General features: G+C 41.2%; 4 protein-coding genes across 4 annotated transcripts; 3 read left to right on the top strand and 1 right to left on the bottom strand.

Annotated features, from left to right (window-relative positions):
• The first annotated feature begins 7 nt into the window (after positions 1 to 7).
• LOC120953748 (ubiquinone biosynthesis protein COQ9, mitochondrial) lies at positions 8 to 3,944 on the top strand. The gene is made up of 4 exons (XM_040373973.2): positions 8 to 318; positions 2,737 to 3,416; positions 3,495 to 3,704; positions 3,775 to 3,944. Exons 1-4 carry the CDS (start codon positions 270 to 272, stop codon positions 3,811 to 3,813), a joined length of 978 nt encoding a protein of 325 aa, XP_040229907.1. The 5' UTR covers positions 8 to 269; the 3' UTR covers positions 3,814 to 3,944.
• On the top strand, positions 325 to 2,612 carry LOC120953746 (uncharacterized). Its single transcript, XM_040373969.2, has 2 exons — positions 325 to 1,337; positions 1,420 to 2,612. Exons 1-2 carry the CDS (start codon positions 650 to 652, stop codon positions 2,589 to 2,591), a joined length of 1,860 nt encoding a protein of 619 aa, XP_040229903.2. The 5' UTR covers positions 325 to 649; the 3' UTR covers positions 2,592 to 2,612.
• A 178-nt stretch (positions 3,945 to 4,122) lies between the features above and the next one.
• Positions 4,123 to 6,123, bottom strand: LOC120953747 (cytokine-inducible SH2-containing protein). The gene is made up of 2 exons (XM_040373972.2): positions 4,980 to 6,123; positions 4,123 to 4,906 (listed from the first exon to the last, which is right to left on the bottom strand). The coding sequence occupies exons 1-2, from the start codon at positions 5,876 to 5,878 to the stop codon at positions 4,612 to 4,614; spliced, it is 1,194 nt and encodes a 397-aa protein (XP_040229906.2). The 5' UTR covers positions 5,879 to 6,123; the 3' UTR covers positions 4,123 to 4,611.
• Positions 6,124 to 7,226: 1,103 nt separating this feature from the next.
• Positions 7,227 to 13,848, top strand: LOC120952407 (lysosome membrane protein 2). The gene is made up of 6 exons (XM_040371718.2): positions 7,227 to 7,619; positions 11,315 to 11,406; positions 11,491 to 11,712; positions 11,783 to 12,067; positions 12,144 to 12,738; positions 12,812 to 13,848. The coding sequence occupies exons 1-6, from the start codon at positions 7,442 to 7,444 to the stop codon at positions 13,033 to 13,035; spliced, it is 1,596 nt and encodes a 531-aa protein (XP_040227652.1). The 5' UTR covers positions 7,227 to 7,441; the 3' UTR covers positions 13,036 to 13,848.
• The last annotated feature ends 7,314 nt before the right edge of the window (positions 13,849 to 21,162 follow it).

The following is a 21,162-nucleotide window of genomic DNA, read 5'->3' as shown; positions in this document are numbered from 1 at the left end:
TCAATAGGCATCTTACGAGTGATAATAATTTTTTGATAAAGTGGCTCAAGTTACAATACAATGATGAGAGTAAAAATCAACAACGAAAATGTGCGAAAACAACATGCAGCAGCACGTTCGACGAGGAAAATAAACATCAACTTTCAGCAGTATTCAGCATAGCTGTCAAACACTGTTGATGAAAGTATTTCACCAGAAAGCAACTCGAGATCATTCGAATTTTATCAATTCTGCTGGTGCACAAGTGAACACAAACGAGAGTATAAAATATGTTTCCCCGTGCTATTATCCTCGTTCGTCATTCAACATACAGTTCAGGTAAGTTGCAGTGCTTATTTCGATGCAGAAAAAATGGACCTGTTTCGTAAGCAAATGACGTTCATTGAACCGTTTACATGCGATGGGTTCAGTCGGGGCGATTCGCTCGGAGAAAATATTGTACAGTGAACGCATGGCGCAACCAATCGAAACGTTTTGCTAGAATTTATCAGCAAAACCATAGTCAGTGATAAATATATTTCCTTCGTCACCTAGAAGTGATAACAACAGCGTGTATATCTGCCTGTCTTGTGAGAATTTTGTGTTGCATACTGTTGAGCAATCATAAAGCGTCCATCCCCCGAAGGGCTACCTCCCGGTTTCCGTAGCCATGGATGTTCTTGAAGCAGTGCTTGCAAAGCTAGAGGAGGGTAGCTATAAATCGGCTGTTGATATAATAACCGACCCTGCAAACGATATCGCTGTAAAGATGCAATCTATGGAGCTTATTTCATTCATTTCTAAAAACCTGACGGATGAAAATGCCGAAAAAAAACCCGACCTGTATTCGGCCACAGAAACGGTACTATCCCGTGTGGCTCAACAATGCAGTCCGCCGGAGGTGTTGTACGAGTTGATGGAAAAAGTGCGCATTACTACAAGCGATGATGTATTTACCAGCGTATTAAAGTGTATGCAAGTCGCTATTTTGCGGCTACCTGCAAAGCGGGCCCGTTGTATGGAATGGGTTTTTCAGACGCTTATTGAATACCTCGACAAGATAAAGCTGCCCGAAGTCATCAACAAAGACATGGATGAGCAGGAAGAGGAGCTTTTAGAATGCGAAGAATCTATTCGAAGATTGCTGCAGCTGTACATTACATTGCTACTCTTTTTGGAACCAATTATAAAACACCTGAACCAGCCTTCGAGCAATATTTTCTTCGAAACAAGCCTGACGCAGAAAAATGCAGTGATATGTTTTCTGCTTCGGTTGGTGGGCAAATTATTCCCATTTCTCCATCTCCAAAGAACCGAGCAATTGAGAAAAAGTCTCAAACAAACGCCAAAACTGCCAGGTAATAATACTCGGTGATAAAATCTTAAAAGTAATTGCCAAATAATTTTAAAGTAACCATACTCTACCCTATCTCATTTTAGCTAGCAAAAGTTATTCCATTCAAGTGGCGGAAGACATGATCGGAACATTATTGCTGCTTGTTAAAGATCCACTATTTATGCTGCCTTACGGAGAAAAACGAATCCACTTTGAAAGCAAAAAGAAGGATGACGATTACGACGAAGAGTCCAGCTACGATTGCTTTCTATGTCAGGATACATATATGGCCGAGGGTTTTGCCATGTTGTTCTACCTTTTGCTTGGCGAGGAATTGCTACCGGGAACTGTTCCTCAGATTTACAATCCTCGTTACGTATTCGAAATGGGATTACGTTACGTGGTGGTCCTAATGAGCGGGGATTGGACCGTGATGTACTTCAAGGGCATTCGATTAATGCAAGCCCTGGTAAAGTTAGTAAAGGACAACATGCTTTCCGCACGTGATTTAGATGCTCAAATCCATAGCATTTTCTGCGAACACTATGTACGAGGTTTGGAAAGGTCAGGAAGCGTGCGTAACCGAGAGGTTGGCATAGCGGTGCTCACGGATTATATCCACTCTTTCGATGATGAAGGCCGATACATGATTGTGTCTTACATGCTTAAGAAGTTCGACGATGACTCGGTTCGATCATACGCAATCAACGTGTATAAGGATTTGATCATGAACGATATGCGCCAAAAACTGCAAAAAGAGCCACTCATCAAGTGGTTTAGTGGAGATGTCTTGAAAAACATGCTTACACACCATATCTGCCTGCTAAAACAAGGCGCCAAGACCGATCTGTTGGACAATAGTTACAGTATTATCAGCGCATTGTCGGCACTCTGGGTGTTGTTGAAAACCGATCGATCTAACCGGAGCCATATTTGGAACTATTTTGAGACGCTGGAAAAACAGTTCCTACTCGAGCTCAGGACAGGAATCGACTTGAGCCGCGCACACTACCAAAACGAGATGAAGGCTGCAGCAGAAATGAAAGGAAAACATTCGAGCGTAGAACAATTGCCAGAGATTACGGTCAGCACATTGAACGGAGAGATGCCACCGGTTATGACCAAGGCAAAAAAAGTAGAACTGTGCCAGGGAATGCTTTTGCGGCTAGATATGTTGGATTTCCATTTGGCTAGGGTTAACAGTGCGATTGATCAAATGAGACGTACTATGGGCGTGGATAAATGTAGCTCAACGCAACAAATGGACACTGAATAAATATACTTTAAATGAAAATCACATTATTTGGATCTTGAAACAATTTTGTCATTATTCTTCTTCTTATTATTATCAGTCCATACAACATCTCTCAGTATTAATTGCATTATGCCCATCTTGTTCTCTCATTTTTTTTTTATTTTAGGCAAAAATGTTGTGGCGAATTTTAGGACAATTGGCAAGGGCGCATCCGTTAAAAGCGTAATTGCGATACCTACGAGGCACTTTGGAATTACTGGAACTCTCTGCAGGGCCAACGAAACCTTCGACGATTTTCGAGCTCGTGAGGAGAAAAAAGAGCAGGAGTATGTCAAACAACAGCAAGCATCGGGAGCGGCAGGTACTAGCTCCAGCTCGCAGGTCGACTCGTTTTCATCCACCTCTAACGATCAGCAAGCACCTGATCCGGATGTGGAACGGGCGAAGGAAATGATTCTCGATGCAGCATTAGCATTTGTCCAATCACATGGCTGGTCCAAGCAGGCCATTGCGAAAGGAGCGGAAACAGTAAACTATCCTAGTGTCAGCCATGGATTGTTCCCACGCGGTGGAATCGAGCTTGTTCATCACTTTTACAAACAGTGTAATTTGAAACTCATCGACTACCTCAAACAAGAGACGGCGGATCTGGAACGAGTCCCAAATCCGTCCGAATTCGCTCGCAAAGCAATCGAATATCGACTCCGCTTGCTCGAACCATACCTGAAGTATTGGCCACAGGCATTAGGTCTTATGGCACTACCACCAAATGCACCACACTCTTTAGCAAACGTATTAACGCTAGTGGACGATATTTGCTATTATGCCGGTGATCGCTCGGTCGATGTAAGTTAACCAGAAGGCACCAGAATCCTTGGAGTGTTTCAACGTCTAGCTATATGATCTTTTTATCACTCATTACAGTTTAACTGGTATACACGACGCATAGGTTTAGCATGTATCTACAAAACTACAGAACTGTACATGTTGCAAGATTCTTCCACAGGATTTGAAAAAACGTGGAAATTTCTTGAACGCCGAATGGAAGAGGCTAGCTTAGTGCACGATTTTCTCGTCAAATCGGAAGATGCCACCCATCATTTACAAAACGCTGTAGGATCGGCTTTCACAACGGTAAGGGTTAGCAAAGTTAACATAAGAATACCCAATGGCATAACATACCATGATTTTTGTTTTGTTTCAGGCGCGAAACATTCTCGGATTAAACTTTGAACGCCGATGATATGACTATCAACATAAATTTAACGTAGTGAAAACCGAAAAGATTCCTCGCAGTTAGACAAAGCCATTTCACGGTCACTAAAATACAACATACCAAATCACTTGGCTCAGGAATAAAATTAATAAAAACCATTTCATGTGAATGTAAAAGCATTTGTGACAGAAAGAACAAAAACCATTACAAAAACCATTACAAAATAAAGCGCATGGAACGCAATTTGGAAGTAATAATGAAAAGAAGCACCATGAACATGTGAACTCAAAGGCTTCAAATACGGTTACGAGTCATTTTGAATCATCAGACAGAGCATTTAGTCGCACATGATTGTTCTTGCATTGGAACTGTTTTTATTGTATAGTCGATTAATTCGTTCTGCTTATCTTTGGTGATACAATCGTGACGAAGCCAACTAGCTATGTACAAATAGTGTATTTCCATTTGAGAAGGAAAGTAATGATAAAGAAATTCATCATTTTCATGTTGAAATTTGTCTACTTATTAATTGCTGTGGCGAACAAACGGTTCTGTGTAACATTGCTTGCCGTTATGATTGATGCAACAGTCCAAAGTTACGTGAGCATGTCGGAAAGATTGTGCGTTCTAGTGCACTGTTGCATTCGCGTTGCACACGTGCATGCATGTATGCATTGCAAACGTGGTTTATATTTTCTCCTTCAAATAAACATCCTCTAGCGCATTTAGACCACTTCTACAATCGCTCCAATCTTAACTTATTGAGATTTCACTGGTAGACGCCTTGTGTCAATGTTTGTTCTTGCAGTACGGAACTATGCCTAACTAGAGATCATAGAAGTTTTCCTCTACATATTTTTTCAGCTTTTCCGGTAGTGGCAGTTCGTTGGTGGATTTGGCATCAATTTTTTGCCGTATAATGAACCGGCATAAATGCTGCAGGGATGAAACTTCGTAGAATCGATTGATTGGCCTAGTCAGTCGCACAGGAAACGGAGGCATTAACGTTGTGTCTTGCTTTACATAACCTATTACCCCATACTCGGACTTCTTCATAGTATCCTGTATCAAATCCACCATCGTTTTGTACGTCGTGGGTGTCGCTAAGCCAGAAAAAGACCTGAAAATCGTAGATCGTTTGTATTTTTTCTTTGGTTATCATGTCGATGTTCAAATGAAGAGTTTGGTCTTACCAGTAATTATTTTCAAAGTCTATACGACAGTGCAAGGTTATTCCGAAGCTTCGAAAACTCACTGTAAACTGGTATTTTTCGGTTTGCGAATCTCGTACCAAAAATGTTCCATTCACTTGTTGGGCTAGCCTTTTCTGTGCCGCTAAACGCGTAAGTTTCCCCCAATACCATCCATACTGTAGCAGATCGATACGCATTTGCGCCATCATATCGTCCAATTCGGAGGTGCTAGGTTCGGATGTGTCAGCGGATGGGGCGGTTACTGATAGGGGTCTTCGGTCTTCCCCCGTATTTGGTTCAGTATCTCTACTGTTGATTATCACAGGTAAGTTAGCATTGGGTGACGAAAACCGGATAGGGTTTTGACTATGCCGTTCAATGACGATCCGTGCAAAATCATTTCCGTTCACGCAGGTATCGCTTGGAAGTCGTTCCCCTGCCGTGCCAGTACGGTGGCTTGAGTCATTGTAGTTCGTGTTCGAGGTGGTAGAATTTGGAGTGCCAGCGCCACCCAACGTACCGGCCACATTCGGCTCAAAGGCTTTCACTTTGACCGAGGTAAATTTCTTCTGGAACCGTTTTCGTAGCGTGTAAAACACGCTACCCCCTTCTGCTTGGCTGTCGTGATTGTTTTCATCGCTGGCGGTAAACAATTCTTCCTTGACAGTTCCTGCTCCATCGTTCTTCTTGCTGTGGGCTGTGGCCACCACAACAGTTGTTGACGAGGAACGCTTTCTTCGCAGGGATGGAAACCAATTGAACCGGCAAAGTCCATCTGCCGTTGACGTGCGTGGGGTAGTGGCCGCTTTTGATATTCTGCTTGTGTTTGCCCGTCCAGCCGAGCTCTGCCCACAAGCCCCCGCTGATCCACTGAGCCTGTCTGTCTCCTCCATTCTCATTGATGGTAAACCGTGGTTTGCGTACTCTAGCGACGAAAGCACACCATAATCGAGTATTACTCACATTTAACGGAAATTTGTTTTTTGAGCACTACAGTTAAAAATTGCTTTGCGTTCTTCTCGGATTCGTTAGTAGCACTAAATTGTCGTCGACATCGAAGCCATTCTTGTTGATGGAGGACGTACAGAAAAATATCGCAATGTTTAGGAGAGGGCAAGACTGACAGCAGCGATGCTGAAAGTCAAATGAAGTACAGGGTTCTTATACACATCTTGAACATCCTCTGAAAATAGTAAGCTTTTTGCAATATTTAATCGTCAAATCAAGTCGAACGAGATTTAGGACATTTCTTCGCTATCCAAGTTTATTGTCTGACCAATAGTAGGATCGAAATAAAATATCTTCATCGACTATAAGTTAGTTTTTTTAAAATATTTATTCTCGATGTCACTGGCCCTGCATTTTTGACAACCAACAATGCAGTTGGAATTCGGAATGTAAATATGCTACCAAACACGTTGGATTCAAAATTCTTTATACATGTGAAAGTATGAAACACTTTCTGCACGTACAAGGAAAAGAAAAGGGTTGAAGGAATAGTTTGACGTCAAGTAGGATTATAATTGATGTTTCAGAAAAGTAAAGAAAAAGTAATTTGTCGTGATTTTGTCCACAAAAAATGGAATAGCAACGCAACAAACTATCGCAAACTATCGAGAAGAAACAGTTAATATTAATATAAATAGTAAAACCAAAAACTATGCAATTACCACCTTGCTTGGACCATATCCAATAAAGATTGAGTTATATTTTTGTTTAATAAAGAAATTACCAATAAATATTGTTTCAATCAAAACTGAGCGCAATTAACCTGAAGGCGTTGATTGCGGAAAAACACGATGTGAGTTTTTCCTTAAAAAAGGCCTAATTTTGTCAAGATAATTTAAATGAATTTAAAAGAAAAACGGCATTGAAAATATGAATCCTATTAATATTTTGGTAAAACTTATTTTTCCCTATTACACTGTGTACAGCAAACGAAATGGAATCACATGGGAACATCACATATTTTCTTACTTCCATGCTGTTGTACCCGATCGTTGGCTAGTGGCCCTCTTCTGCACTATTTCAATGATGGGAACAGGTCTTGCTGGTGTTTGTGAATGAAGGGCGCATCAATCGATGATCGTTTAATGCCATGCTGAGCTATTTCTTTTCCCAGCTTGTGAAGTTATCAGTCTAACTGACCAATACTAACATATTCCCACTGCAAGAGATAAGGCTTCGGGGTGCGTTAACGTCGAGGCCGCGAGAGGAAGAAAGCATCAAAAGTGCTCAAAGAATAGATTAAGGACTTCAGTCTAGTGCTGCGAGTCGACAAGTGTGCGGTCTGTGATAGTAAGTTCTTCTTGGGGCCCTCGTTGATTGAGGGCACAATAAGAAGGAAGTTCATAACATATTGGACAGTGCAGCTGTTAGGTTGAGCGCAGTGAGCAATTGTAGTGAAATCAACGTCGTATGATCTTACGCGAGACAGAAACGCTCCGAACTGCCCGTCCAACATGCCCGAAATGGTTGCGTTCTACAGTCCAGAGACGGTTATTCCGACCACCTCCGATACTGAACCACGGAAACCGTTGAAGAGAAGAACCAGTGCGCTAAATACGATATTTTACTATCTCGGCTTAGAGCAGCGATCCGGCGAGGATGCCAAAGAAAACCAGTGGATTCGAATACTTAGTGAGTTAAGCGTGCCATTTTCTACCCATTAAAAGCCGATCGCACAACGTACATCGTACCGAAAAATTGCTGTAACTTCTGAATTTCTGATTACGCACGGGGGCCTGCTGACCATGTTGCGTGAACATGTGCTTGGCAGCTGATGGCAGGTGAAATGTGACGGCTGCTCGAGCAGTAGATTTAAATAATGAACTGCGGTGACCTCTGGCGCCTTATCTGTTCCATTTATCACGGTAGGGCCCGAAAAAAGGTCCGTCAACGAAAGTGAAACGTAAATGCGCGTATTGGCCCGGTCGTACGTGCTTGCTCGTATCGCGATCGTACTGCCGTGTTACTGCCCAAGCTCCAAGACAGACCCCCTCGCCCTCATTGAATCAGATCCCGCGCGGCTGTGATTTGAAGTGTAATGTATTTTGCCTTTTTTATGTCGACACAATTTTGCTTCCGCATTAGATTCTGCCCGTGCGGCTTCTCGCGTACGCGCTTTTCATCGTTTCGTCTCGAAAAAGGCCCCTACACTGGCGCCTCGCACCATCTTCTAGGGCTCTGATCGTCATTGCGGCGGTATCAACAGCGCGCGGTCGACGATCGGTGATATGGAAGGAGCTCATATTCGGGACTGATACACTGCAAACTGGCTTCAGACGCAATATCAATTTTTGTAAAAGAAAACATGACATCCTGGGTCAAGGATTGCGAACCATTCGAAGTGCTGCCTGTCCACCAAGAAACAGAAGGTTAGGTGTAACGATGGAAGCTTCTTGATTGCCTTGTTATTTTTCTCATTCTGCGCACCACTCTAATCGAGTAGGAAGTGCGCGGCTTTAGATTACACCCCAGAGCCGCACTCTGCCGCCAGCGTCTTGCTTTTAGCTATTGTATTCAATTAGCCACACAAATCCTTTGTACTGCAAATGAAATACTTTCCAGTTGATCGCTTACCTATCGATACTGTGACGCCATTTTGCACATGCACCGTTTTTGCTGATTGTTGGTCACAATCACAGCGGCCTCAAACCAGTCGCTCTGAATGAAGGGTAGTGTGGTGCACATCATAATCAAATGTGCAGTGGCTGTTTTATTCTGTGTTATAACACTTGCATCTCACCCTGCCGAAGCTTACCAGGCCATTATCGCAAAGCGTTGATCTTGCCGGTAGACCTGCATGGCATGTCAAGGGAATTAAAAAAAAACATACCCTTTTGTTCGTGGCACGCTCCTGAGTCGGAAGCAATTTTTATTATCGACAATGTACATGACATACATTATTTTCTAGGAAAAAAAAAAACATTTACGCATGTAACACATACAGCTAGGGCGCCGTGTCAGTTAACGAAAAAAAAGTATGCGGCCTCTCAGCTTGGAGACATAAACAAAATTTTCAACTAAATCCTGCCCTCATAGTATAAATTTACAATTTGTTCGTTCGTTTATGTGCACTCTACTGCTGCCGCTATGTGTTTGTACCAAGGCCATAAAAGGTCACTACGCACACATCAGAACACGCTGTTGATAATAATTTGGATCCTTTCATCTAGCGCCATAAGTGATTAGTAGCTACTCTTGCTTGTGACGTTAGAAACATTCTAATTGTTTTATTTAAAAAAGATCTAAAATAACTAAAAAAAAACGTATTCTAGTATGGCCTCTAGGACCTTTCTTGAGCTATATTGCTTATTTTTACCAATAATTAATTTCAGTATGGTAAATTTTAGAAAAATAAATAGTTTTCCGTGCTGCCGTGTTTAAGCGACTGTAATACGTTATCGGCCAAAAAAAAGAATAAACGATTGTTATGGTGTGATTCACGGGCAACAAAAGATAACATTTTATATATTGCTTTGACGCTTGCATAAAAAATGGACATGTTTCCTGCAGGCCATAGAACAAAAAACTAAGAGTGGTAATTTCGTTGCATTGACATCCTTTAAAATAATTATTTAGATTTTCTAGTAAAGAAATCTACGACCATGCGAGCTGCCTTTCCTCAGTTATTCGGAATCTTCAAAGTCTCTATAAAAGTAATCCGGAATTTTCGCCGTGGCGGACATGCGAGCAGGCATCCCGATTTTTAATACTTTATCTTCAGTTTTCGCGACTGTCGTTTGGAGTAGATTGTTGGAGCAGAGCTTTTGCATCATGTTGGTCGGAACATTTTAGATGGAACGCAAATGGAGGATGTTGGACCGGTTTGCGTACTAGGGTGTCATATGGAAAGTCAGCCGTAATTCACTTGAAATGGTCGAATTGAGTTTTGGCGTCATTGAAGCCTTTGGACCCAATTTCTGCTTCCTGATATGTTTGTTTATGTTTCCCAGATACTATTTCACTGTTTGGCGGGATGCATCGACTTCCCGTCCAAGCTTACGCAGCGATATAGTTACAGGCGTCCCCCGAGTTACGACCCCCTCGAATTACGACGATTCGCAGATACGACGATTTTGATTTTGACAGTTAAAAATTGTCATTGACAAGAAATTTATGTATTTTTTTGAATTTCTGGGCTGATAACCGTTATACACACATTTCCAAAGATTCCACAACTACCCTATATTGAATATCTATATTTTATACGGCTTTTAAAATATAATTATTACATTATTGAACATTATTTTACTTTAAATACACGACATCATAGATTCCAACTCTTCAAGTTCGGTTATAAACTTTATATTCATAGATATTCGACATACGACTTTTTCGACTTACGCCTTGCTTTGGGACATTTTTTCGGTCCCAAATACAGTCGTATCTCGGGGGACACCTGTATTTTAAATAAAATACACGATATCATAGATTCCAACTCTTCAAGTTCGGTTATAAACTTTATATTCATAGATATTCAACATACGACTTTTTCGACTTACGCCTTGCTTTGGGACATTTTTTCGGTCCCAAATGCAGTCGTATCTCGACACCTGTACTTGTCTCTCGGTCTTCTTTTCAGCTTCCTTTAGATCCTCACGTTGCTCAGGGTCGTCGGCCATTCGGTACCGGGCCCTGTTTTGGTGCTCTGAATGTTTTCTAATATCGCCAATATGTTGTGGATACTAAAATACTTTATACAACAAACTGACCCACGGAGTCCGTTTTAGACGCTACGGGATTCAATTTTGTTGGTCGCGCACGCTTCTAAACAGAGTTATTTGAGTTTTTTAGCCATCACGGTTAGAGTTCACCTGATGGAGGTGTTAAATTTTGGCCTGGAACTCATAAGTTAGCAAATAAAGCTAAGGATGATAATGTGGAAGAAAATTTGAAAAACAAGTTAAGGGGAAACCATGAAAAATCAACACATTTTTGTCCATTTTTTTAATGCAAACGTTATGACAAATTAGTGATTAGTGTTTTCAATAATCCTTTTTATGTCATTTAATTTACTACACGTACTTTCAATGCTTGTAATTTTATAAAATTTTTACTTTCTCAAATGCACTGAATACTTCGAACCTAATAAAAGGTCCAAAAACATTTGGATTGAATATTTTGGTAGAACTGGTATCGGTTTAAATCCATACCCAACATTCCTTGCGTTTAGTTCGAAATACCAACAATCTAATTATCTTTCCATATATTTTAGATTCATTTCTCTAAATTCTTGCATTTGCGTTAGCAATGCCACAAATGTTTACCATATATTATGGAAAAAAAACATTTCAATAATGAACGGCTTTTTAAATATAATATCTTTTCAGCATTTGTCGTTTTGTTTGTTACATTTATAACAAGTGCTATTGGATTCTTCATTATGTGGTTCACTAACATGTACAACAATTCTCTACTAGAGGTAATTGAATACTTAACTTTTCATTTTACGAAACGATGAAAAACATTTTTCTTATTGCGATTTTTTGTTGTTCACGTGATTCAGAAACTAATACTTAGTGAAAACTCGACTGCAGCAGAATGGTGGGAAAACCCGCCTGTATATCCTCTACTTAAGGTGCACGTATTTAACTACACCAACACTGAAGATTTTTTTGCTGGCAAAGCAACCAAGCTACAAGTAGAAGACCTCGGACCATACGTTTACAAAGAAACGGCAAACAAAGTCGATATAACTCATAATGGAGATGGAACTATCTCGTATCGGGTAAGTGGAGTGATTACTGTAACACAAACGAAACGAATGCAAAACGTGTCCCTTTATTTTAATTGATTAGGAACATCGCTACATTCAGTACCTGCCGGAAGAATCGAAAGGAAAACCATTTGATCAAGTAGTGGTTCCGAACGTGGTGTTCCTTACCGGTGTTTCCAAAAAACGTTCAGAAGGAACGTGGAACCAAATCGCGTTTAATATGGCCGCTAGCTCTTCCGGTTCATCGGCGTTCATCAAGAAACCGGTAGAATCCATGCTCTGGGGATACGAAGACAAATTGCTGAGTCTGGCCAAGTCAATGTTTGGTTCCGATATTGTGTCGAGTTCCTTCGGCATGCTCATGACGGTAAGCAAGCGATAGCGTTTTTGACTTTTACGCAGCAAATCAAACATTAATCGTTGTTTCCAACGCTTCATTGCAGCGCAATGGAACTAGTGCCGAGAATTTCACAATCTTCTCCGGAGAATCTAGCTTAGAAGATTTGGCCGTCATCAAACATCTCGATGGCAAGTCGCGGCTAGATTTGTGGCACACCGACGAATGTGATCGTGTTGGTGGAACCGACGGTTCACAATTTCCGCCCCATCTGATGGATCGCAAGCACCCGCTACAGGTGTTTATCAAATCACTATGCCGAAAATTCCCGCTTGTCTACGATAGTGAGGTAACGGCACTGGATGGCATACCGGCGTGGCGATACAAAATCCCCAACAATGTGTTTTCGCATCCGGACGAGCACATGCCAAACCACTGCTTCTGCCACCTGGAGTCCGGATCATGCCCTCCTAGTGGACTGTTCAACATAACCGGCTGCTCGATGGGGGCACCTATATTCGCCTCGTTTCCGCATTTCTACACCGGCGATCGAAAGTTGATTGAGTCGATCGAAGGTGTGAACCCTGTACAGGAAAAACATGAAACCTACGCTGACATCCATCCCCGGCTGGCTTTTCCGATTGACGGAGCGTCTCGATTTCAGATAAACATTCAAGTGCAGAAGGCAGCCATGGTGTCAGGTAAGTAGAATGAGCCACCATAAGAACACATACACTAGCTTTACTTAACGTATGCATCGTTATTTGCTTGCAGGACTTGAAAAATTCACCGAAGGTCAATATTTACCGGTAATCTGGCTGGAAGTCGTACCAGGAGTGATATCCGACGATCTGCGTGCTATGATATATCACAGCACGTACAGTGCCAACGCCATCCAGATGTCGCTACGTGTCGGTTCACTAGCATTCTTCGTTCTATCAGTCGTCCTGCTGATTGCCAAATGCTTCTACAGTACAAGAAGCACGAGTAAAAAGTAACCGCAACTCAATTGCTGAAAACGCACTCGAGCCGAAACGCAAACACTAGTATCGTAAAAACAAAACGGATTTCGCAAGGAAATTCCTTTCGAACTAGCCACATGAATACTCATAAAATTGGCTGGGCGTTACGAGGAAGTTCCGAGGGCGTCGATGCTGCTCTTCCATACCGACCTACCCTCCTGTAATAGTGTAGGATAGCTAGCAACAGTACGTTAAGTGTTCGAAATATCGATAGCAGGTTGTCTGATACGCAGCTACAAGCGCCTCGTTAGACGTTTGCTTTATTTTCTTAAGATGAGGGATGGTTCTCAAAGCACCCCTCCTAGCTTGCTATTTTCCCGCGCTAGTGCGCATCTAAATGTGCCAGTTAGTACGAAATAAGTTAGAATATGCATTACGTAGTGTGCCTGTTTTTTTTGTTACCTTGTAAATTAGCTTAACCCCTTCCCTGCGTCTTAGCCGATACCTAAATGCAGTACGATCATTCTCCCGCCGGTTCTAGTCGGCGTACGGCGTATTTTTCTACTGATCACCGATATGCATGCGCGGGAAAAATCGTTTTAGAACGTGCTTCGATGCGCTGCATTGCTTTTCACTGCAGTGTAGCTGCCGTTTGTAGCCGATTGTCGAGCTATTAGCGAACCAGAATGCTTCAGTGTTGCGTACTACAAAGCCCCGTTCATTTCACCGCTGAGAACCGTTTGGCGGTGGTCTGATAATAGGTAACGATAATGGCAGCGCCGTTTGCCGTAAGTGACGTACTTCAATCAAAGCAATAAAACAAATTCGTTGCAGTTGTGTGGATATAAATTGAACGTCTCCAACGTTCGACCTGCATTGTTTGATGAGAAGGAAAAAGGTGTCCCGGTATTTGCGTTGCTGTGTTATCTGTTTGAGCTGGTCGATGATTAGACAATGGTATGATTTAGTAGTTAGGTTACTAATTTCAGAGATAAGTAAGTATGGTTTACAAGGATTTTTTATACTTTCAAGTGTGGTAATACCATAGATGAATCAATAATAGAGTTAAACAGAGAACAGGCTGAACAAGTTGAACAAGAAACATCATACGCGATTTTCTTTTTCTGGTTCCCTCCAGTTAGTGGAAAATTACAAGGTCAGTTTTAATTAGACTTCTAATATATCATATTCTGATAAACATAAAAAAACAATTTTTATGCCTTAATCTTGACTATCGAATGTATCTGAAGTTTTTTTTTATAATTTAAAAAAATACTTCTCAAATTTCATAATTCTCGTTACGTTTTCTTGTGATAAACTTTCGATATACTTCTTCAAATGTACATATATATTACAGCTTTTAAATCGCTAACCTTTCTAATATAATCAGCTGCAACCATTTCTTTCACCCACGGAATGGAACGCTGTTGGTGAGTTCGTGTGGGCTAGAGGACGTTACTATAACGTATAAGGTTTGCTCTTTTCGGGACAGAGTTTCACCACACAACGTATGAAAAAACATTAACATTTTTGTATAATTCATCAGCACTTTTGCTCATTGCTGCTGCCCCCGTGAACGCCGCACCGTGGCGTGTGTGGTCTGTTGTTCTGCGGTTTAACTTTCTTTCTCAAGGTTTATGCTGTGTGGAAGAATCTAACGCTTCCGGATTGACTTGGCCAATAACTGGCATCGTTTGGGTACATCCAGCTGCTGGAATGACTGAGTACAACTAAACAAACAAATAACACTCTCGAACATTAGTAAACACTCTGTCCAGCCAGTTTGGGTGTCCCGGTTGACTTGCATCGAAGTCTTTCGATGAGTGACCGAATCGTCGATGCCAAAAGCTGAAGGTAATGAAATGAAATCAAGGAAAGCCCCACCAGCGCATACACGTTTACATTTAGCGTCCTCCACATGCCAACAGCTTAAAAGCCTGTTCCAGAGTGTATTGAAACTAGCGCTTAACCCTTCGGGGTGTATGACGGATACAATCGATAAAACTGAAGCTTTTTGGCCAATAAAAGGAGCTGACAGAAATTCACACAAAAAAATCATAATTCGTAATTTAACATCAAATCATATCTTTTTTAGAAATAGAATACAATAGCACGAATGCTAGTTTCATTCAGACGAATGAATCGTAAGCAAGGGTTATGGTGAGGCAAGAAAGCAAAAACTATAATCTATACCGTGGTCAGCCCCCACGAAACGCACCACAGATCGCATACGATCGCGCAACTTACATCGGTTGGTTCAGTCGGTTGGTTGAACTCGACACGTTCGGAAGTAAGTCTCGCGGGCGTGGTGGAACCGTCCAGCGCACAGTCGGATATACGTTTTAGGTTCAGCTTCAGCTCCCCCAGTCCTTCAGTGATTGCTTTGCGTATGCGTACACTAGCCGGTTAGCGGTTTCTTTCGTTGTTGTGCTGTGGCCCAAGCGTGTGCCCTTTTTGCCTCCGTCATCGTCCGGTAGGCGAGTGCGTCTGTGTGTATGTGGTGGTGCACGAGGGTGAAGGTGGTGTGTTTAGTTTTCAGTTTGTTGTTTTTTGCAGCTCGCAATCCCGTTACGGATGTTAAAATTTCGGTCGCGGTCCAAACGGTCTCCGGATCGCTCCGGTCTAAGCTGAGGAAAGAAAGTAACGGTGCCACCGATCATGATCAGTTCGCTTGTCATATTGCAAACGATTAGTGTGGGCAAAGAATAGCGTGGAGAGTGTGATATATTTGAATTCGCCTGGAGTGCGAAATATGTATCATTGACATAATTTTCGGGCTGTGTGGAAGCCGTTGTTAGTGAGCAATGACGTGAACGCATTACACCATCGGCACTATCTGACCAATTCTGAAGCGCGCTCCACATCATCATCCATATTGTTGGCATTTTGCATCGCGGATGCTTCAATTCCCCGTATGCTTCTTTTAAACTTACAATTCACTTTTACTTCCGGTTGTTCGCCAAGTTGCTAAAAAGCTTTCTAATTATTCCTCCTGCTTTTTTCCTTCTCGCCTTATACCGTAATCTTTTTTAACCAATATTGTTTTCGTTATTACTTGTAATCGCAGCTTTCGGTCGATATTGCTTTCGTGAGTCCGCGTGCCGAGTTCGCCTGGGTTGCAAAACAAAAAAATCCCCAAATTTTGAGTGTTCAATTCAGTTGACAAACGCACCTACGCGTGGCCTCCACTTCTGAGGTGAGGATCAAGTGCGATCGTGGTTATACGTGCGTGTTTCTGTGATTGTTGTGCGAAAACTGTGGTGTGTTGACATCATCCGACACCGACCAGCACCACGTTGGGCTTTCGGCGCTCGACAGAAGTGCAACACGGTTTAACGATCTGCAAGCGTCTAGTATTGCCATCGGCCATATCGGATCACTAGTACCAGGCGACGAGAAAACCCCAAAAGGAACAACTCATCATGTTTCTCGGAAGGCGCAACTTTAAGCTGTGTAAGTGCTTTCAAAAAATTTATCGTAACGTAATATGAATCATCTCGCTCTTGTACGGAATCCTTTCCAATTTCGATTTGATGCAAAAAAACTATATATGACCCGTTTCGGAGGAGGGAAATTTTCTCTTTTCACAAGCAGTAGCAATAAAAAAGCAAATACATTTCCCCGATGCAGTGCGCATCGGCGTGTGGTATCAATTCTATTTTTTCGGTGCCCCATACATTCACTCTCTTTTCTATACCTGCACGACAATGTCGTGCTGCATGCGAATTGGTTGCGTGGTTCGGAGTTGCTAACCGACGCATGAAAACCGATTCCGGCGCAAACTTGAGTATAGCAAATTAAGGTAGAAAACAAAAACAACAACAGAAAACGGAACGTAGCCTCCGCTTGGACCGAGAAATCGATCAGTTTCACTGTCAGTAGGTCACATGCCGTGCTAAGATCCTTGGTTTCGCGAACCACGCACAGAGGAAAACACTACGGCGTCTACTAATCCAAAAACGCAACCGAAAACTTCCACCGCGCTGGCATGACGGATTGAATCGCTTCGGTTCGAGCGCGTGCACTGGGATGTGAAGCGATAATTGATCTTGCTTACATTTAGGGTTTTGGTTGATGTTGAAGGTTTTAGCTCCGCTAAAATAAATACACACCCTCTGGCTCTGCGAAATTTTTGCCACATGAGCGTGCAGATGCGCAAATGAATTCCTTTCGGGTAACGTGCTGTTAATTAGCAGTAACTGTACCAGCTTGCTTACAGAACTTTTGTTTCTGTTAATACGCTACATGTTAGAAAAAGCTAGAAAATCGTGTTGAAAACATCATGTTGTTCAAAATTAAACCGTTAATTGTGTAACTTGAAACTTAATAAACCTGGTAAACTGTTTTAATGGTTTTAAAATAAAAATATATAAAGGGTTTACATACGTAGTATTGAATAAAACAATTGTTAAAAAAATCGTTAAAAAAATAAAAAACCATTCAAAGGGAAAATGAATAATGTAATGATAATGTGAAACTTTTGATGTATCCAACTGGATTTTTTTCACTAAACTACTAAACTAAACGTCAGCAATGATTTTGTTGTCAAAAATAACTTTAATTTTATTATTTACCCCAACTTATGTTTACAATAAACCAAAATATTGGTGATTAATTGAACAATAACTGGCCAATGTTCTTGTACCTGTGCTGAAAATATTAAATAATAACTATTATATTAACTATTATTGCGTAGCTCGACATTCGATCAGGTTAATTGATTTTGGAGCAATTATTTCAACTGCCCATCAACTTCCTCATTGTCACAGGCTCAATGTTTTATTACACCGTTTCTTATGGTAATTGTAAAGGTGATTGTTAACAATGAAGTCCAAACATGACCCTCAACGGTCTCCTTAGAAATAAAAGACGAAAAAAAAACCTCGTCCATGATTTCTCGACACATAAGGTATTGTAAATTTCAAAGTACTCCTCAAAATGTGAATGTTTTATTTTGTTGTCTATGCGAAGTGCGTTCCTAATGACCGAGTGCTGGTAATTGTGGCGGGGAAGTAAACAAGACTAGAAATACTCCACAACCTTCATTGACTTATCGGTGTGGATGCGTGACTTCGTTACCAAATGATCAATGCTAGGTCGGTTGATGTTGCTACAATGTGCTGTAGTGTTTTTGCGTCTGCTTCAATGTCAATAGTACCAAATGGAATCTAGGCGAAATGAATTGAATGAAATCACCTATTGCTTTCATCCATATGCACTTCAACCACGATAGCCGGTTGAAAATGTTTACACAATGCAATATGCAATATGTATGCAAACATCTAAATTCGTTTTATTGCACTTACGGCACGCGATCACTAGCAAGTACAGACTTATGAAGTTGGACAGCACTGGCCATAAGCGCCGCGATGTATGCAACCCGAGTAGCGTGTACGTTTTGATTTGAATGGTGGCGGTTTTTAGAGTTAGCTCTATTGCACCACAATCTTTTTTTTTGTATTTTACTTATCTATTTATGAAATTGTTTACTACAGATTGTGGATATTGACTATATTTGCCAAAATATTTATTATATTCACCTTTATATTATATTCACCTTTAAAGTAATAATAATGTATTTGTTTATATGATCGAACATAGAACAATTATTATTATACTGGCATGTACAACGGTGTATGGAAAGAGTTTAGAAACAATAATTTTAACTTTTTAAACATCGTACGACTTATAATTCTAGTACTCGCTTGGTGATCACGTTTTCACGCACTTCCATTAAGAATAATTATTGTAAGGTCAGTATTAGCGTGCTGATTGAGTTGTATGTGGTGATGCACAGTAACCAACCCACCAAACCGCATTGGGTATGCAAAGGGTTACTTTGACCAATCGTAAAAGGTTGCGCGCGCAGCTTGTATGCAGAATATGACCTTCGATTATGACTAGACGGGCGTACTGCGTGCGAATCCTTGTAAGCACAATGAACCATTGAAAGACATTGTGCCTATAATACCCGAGCATCACAATAGTTTTACCTTTTCATTCAAACTACGCCTTTTTTTATTTTTGCGTTGTAATATTACTTTACTGTTGGTGTATGCGATCTACATGGTGCTGTAAAATAAGAGTTCGAAGAAAACCAAAGTATGTCATTGCGGGGTTGCGAAATGAACGCGATCAAACAATTACTTTAGAAGTTACTTTTCCAAGGCCTGCATTTTACCAATAGAATAACATTCCAATATAAATTAAGAGTCATTCTTAATCATGTCTAAATTTAAAAACACAAAAACAACTTCAGTTCCTTCTAGATTGCTCTTGAATTATATTTGCTTCCAAAGAACTTCTTCATCGAATAATACCACGCCGTCAACACTCGAAAAGGTTCTTGCCGAAATTCGAAAAAGCTTCGTCATTTTCTATACAGCTATGATCGTACCGTACGTCTTCAATTATTGGTCAATGGAGAAAAAAAACTCGCATTAACGCATCAATAACAGATTCTACTTGTATTGGTATTCGTTAAATTCCGCATCGCAAGATCTGATACCCGCCGTTGATTCATAATGCTAGCTTTCTGCCCAGCCCAGTTCCAGGAAGCTCTGTTCCTCACGCAAATCGCTGTCCAGTGACGTGTAACAGCGATGGTGATTGCTACCCTTAAAGTGGTTTGAACGTTTGCGTCCGGTTCAGTAACGCACCCGCCGCACGAAGGATCTACGACTTTTTCCTACTACGCCTCTAAACCAATTGAATTATATCACCGCTAGAAAACATGTTTTCCCAGTGATAGCAATTAAAACCCCCTTGCCCATGCCACTTTCTGGCGCTGTCGCCTCGGTGCCACTCGCTATCGATCCTTATTATACACAATTGTTAGAAGGTCAGAAGAAACGAGTCACCTTTCAACGATCTACAACGATACACATCGTTGCTGTACTACGGGAGGCTGAGTACGACTCACTCCAATGCATGTGTTTTTATCAGTCAGAACAACATTTGAGATAATTAGCATAATCGTAGTCTACAAAAAAAAACGGTTATCAAGCTGGACGATCGAAGGCAGTGCTGGTTCAAGCGGTTGCGGTTGTTTGATTGTTTTCTGGTTTTTAGCTCTATTCCACGGTTGAGCAATACGCTCAGCACAGCAGCTCGTGTCTACGATTATAGCGAATCGACAGCGACGTGATGCTCTCTCAGGCTCCCTGATCGTCCGGAACTAACAGCACCGAAATTTTCATTCTGTAACTGATGTGAATTTTCCCAACCTCATCACACCACCACTCCACCACACACCATTGATCCCGCCGGCAGCGCAATTAAAAAATAGTTTGCTAACACAACATGGTCGACTGTGCGAGATAAGATGCAAAATCCGATCGTATCAGCATCGCAAAATGCACATCACGTTGATCCCGGATGATTGCACCTCTGTAAATTGGAACGATACCAGAGCAAATCAATGCGGTTGTGTTAGCAGTGTATATTCATACTTGAAAAAGAATCTTAGCTCATTTCTCATCGTTAGCGAGAATCATTTACTATCCACCGCACCATTCTCCGTTTCGTTATTAATGAACATCGAAATCCGCATCGGAGAGACACACTCGTACCCGATGACCGCACGTGGATCAAATATTACGTGATGAAGCGTAAATAATTGGCTAATTGTGAAAAGTGATAAATCTTTTCCCTATAATTTACACCTAATGATGTGAATCATTTTCTTTGCGTGTTACACTTACTTACGATCTGTATGAGACGTTTGTATTTTAACGACCTTGGCTAAATGTAATTTGGTTTGTGTGATAGCATTTATTCTTCAACATTTAGGTGCATAATTCTTAGCCTTAAATACACAATGCCATTCTTTGAAAACACGGTAAAACTCTTGGTGATAGAATATAATGCTATCAATACGTAAACACGTATCAAATCAGGAAATACCAATCCGGTTGACAAGAGCAACCTTTTCGTTAATGGTTAGATAGAATCAAGATGAATATTAAGCATGTTTACCGAAACCCATCTCGTCACAAAACACATAGTGGATGAAGCTTCTTGCATTTCCACTATGCAAAACACAAAATTTTAGGTAAATCGCGTTGCCGGGTGTTAAGAACTGAACCAAAAGATTAAATATTTCACGAATAAATAAACGAAGAGAACTCAGCATTGATAATGCTACCATCGGAAGCGTTTGCT

The sequence above is a fragment of the Anopheles coluzzii genome, chromosome 2 (genome assembly GCF_943734685.1).
Source record: "Anopheles coluzzii chromosome 2, AcolN3, whole genome shotgun sequence".
Lineage (NCBI taxonomy): Eukaryota > Metazoa > Arthropoda > Insecta > Diptera > Culicidae > Anopheles > Anopheles coluzzii.
This window is presented reverse-complemented; position numbering and strand designations above follow the sequence as displayed.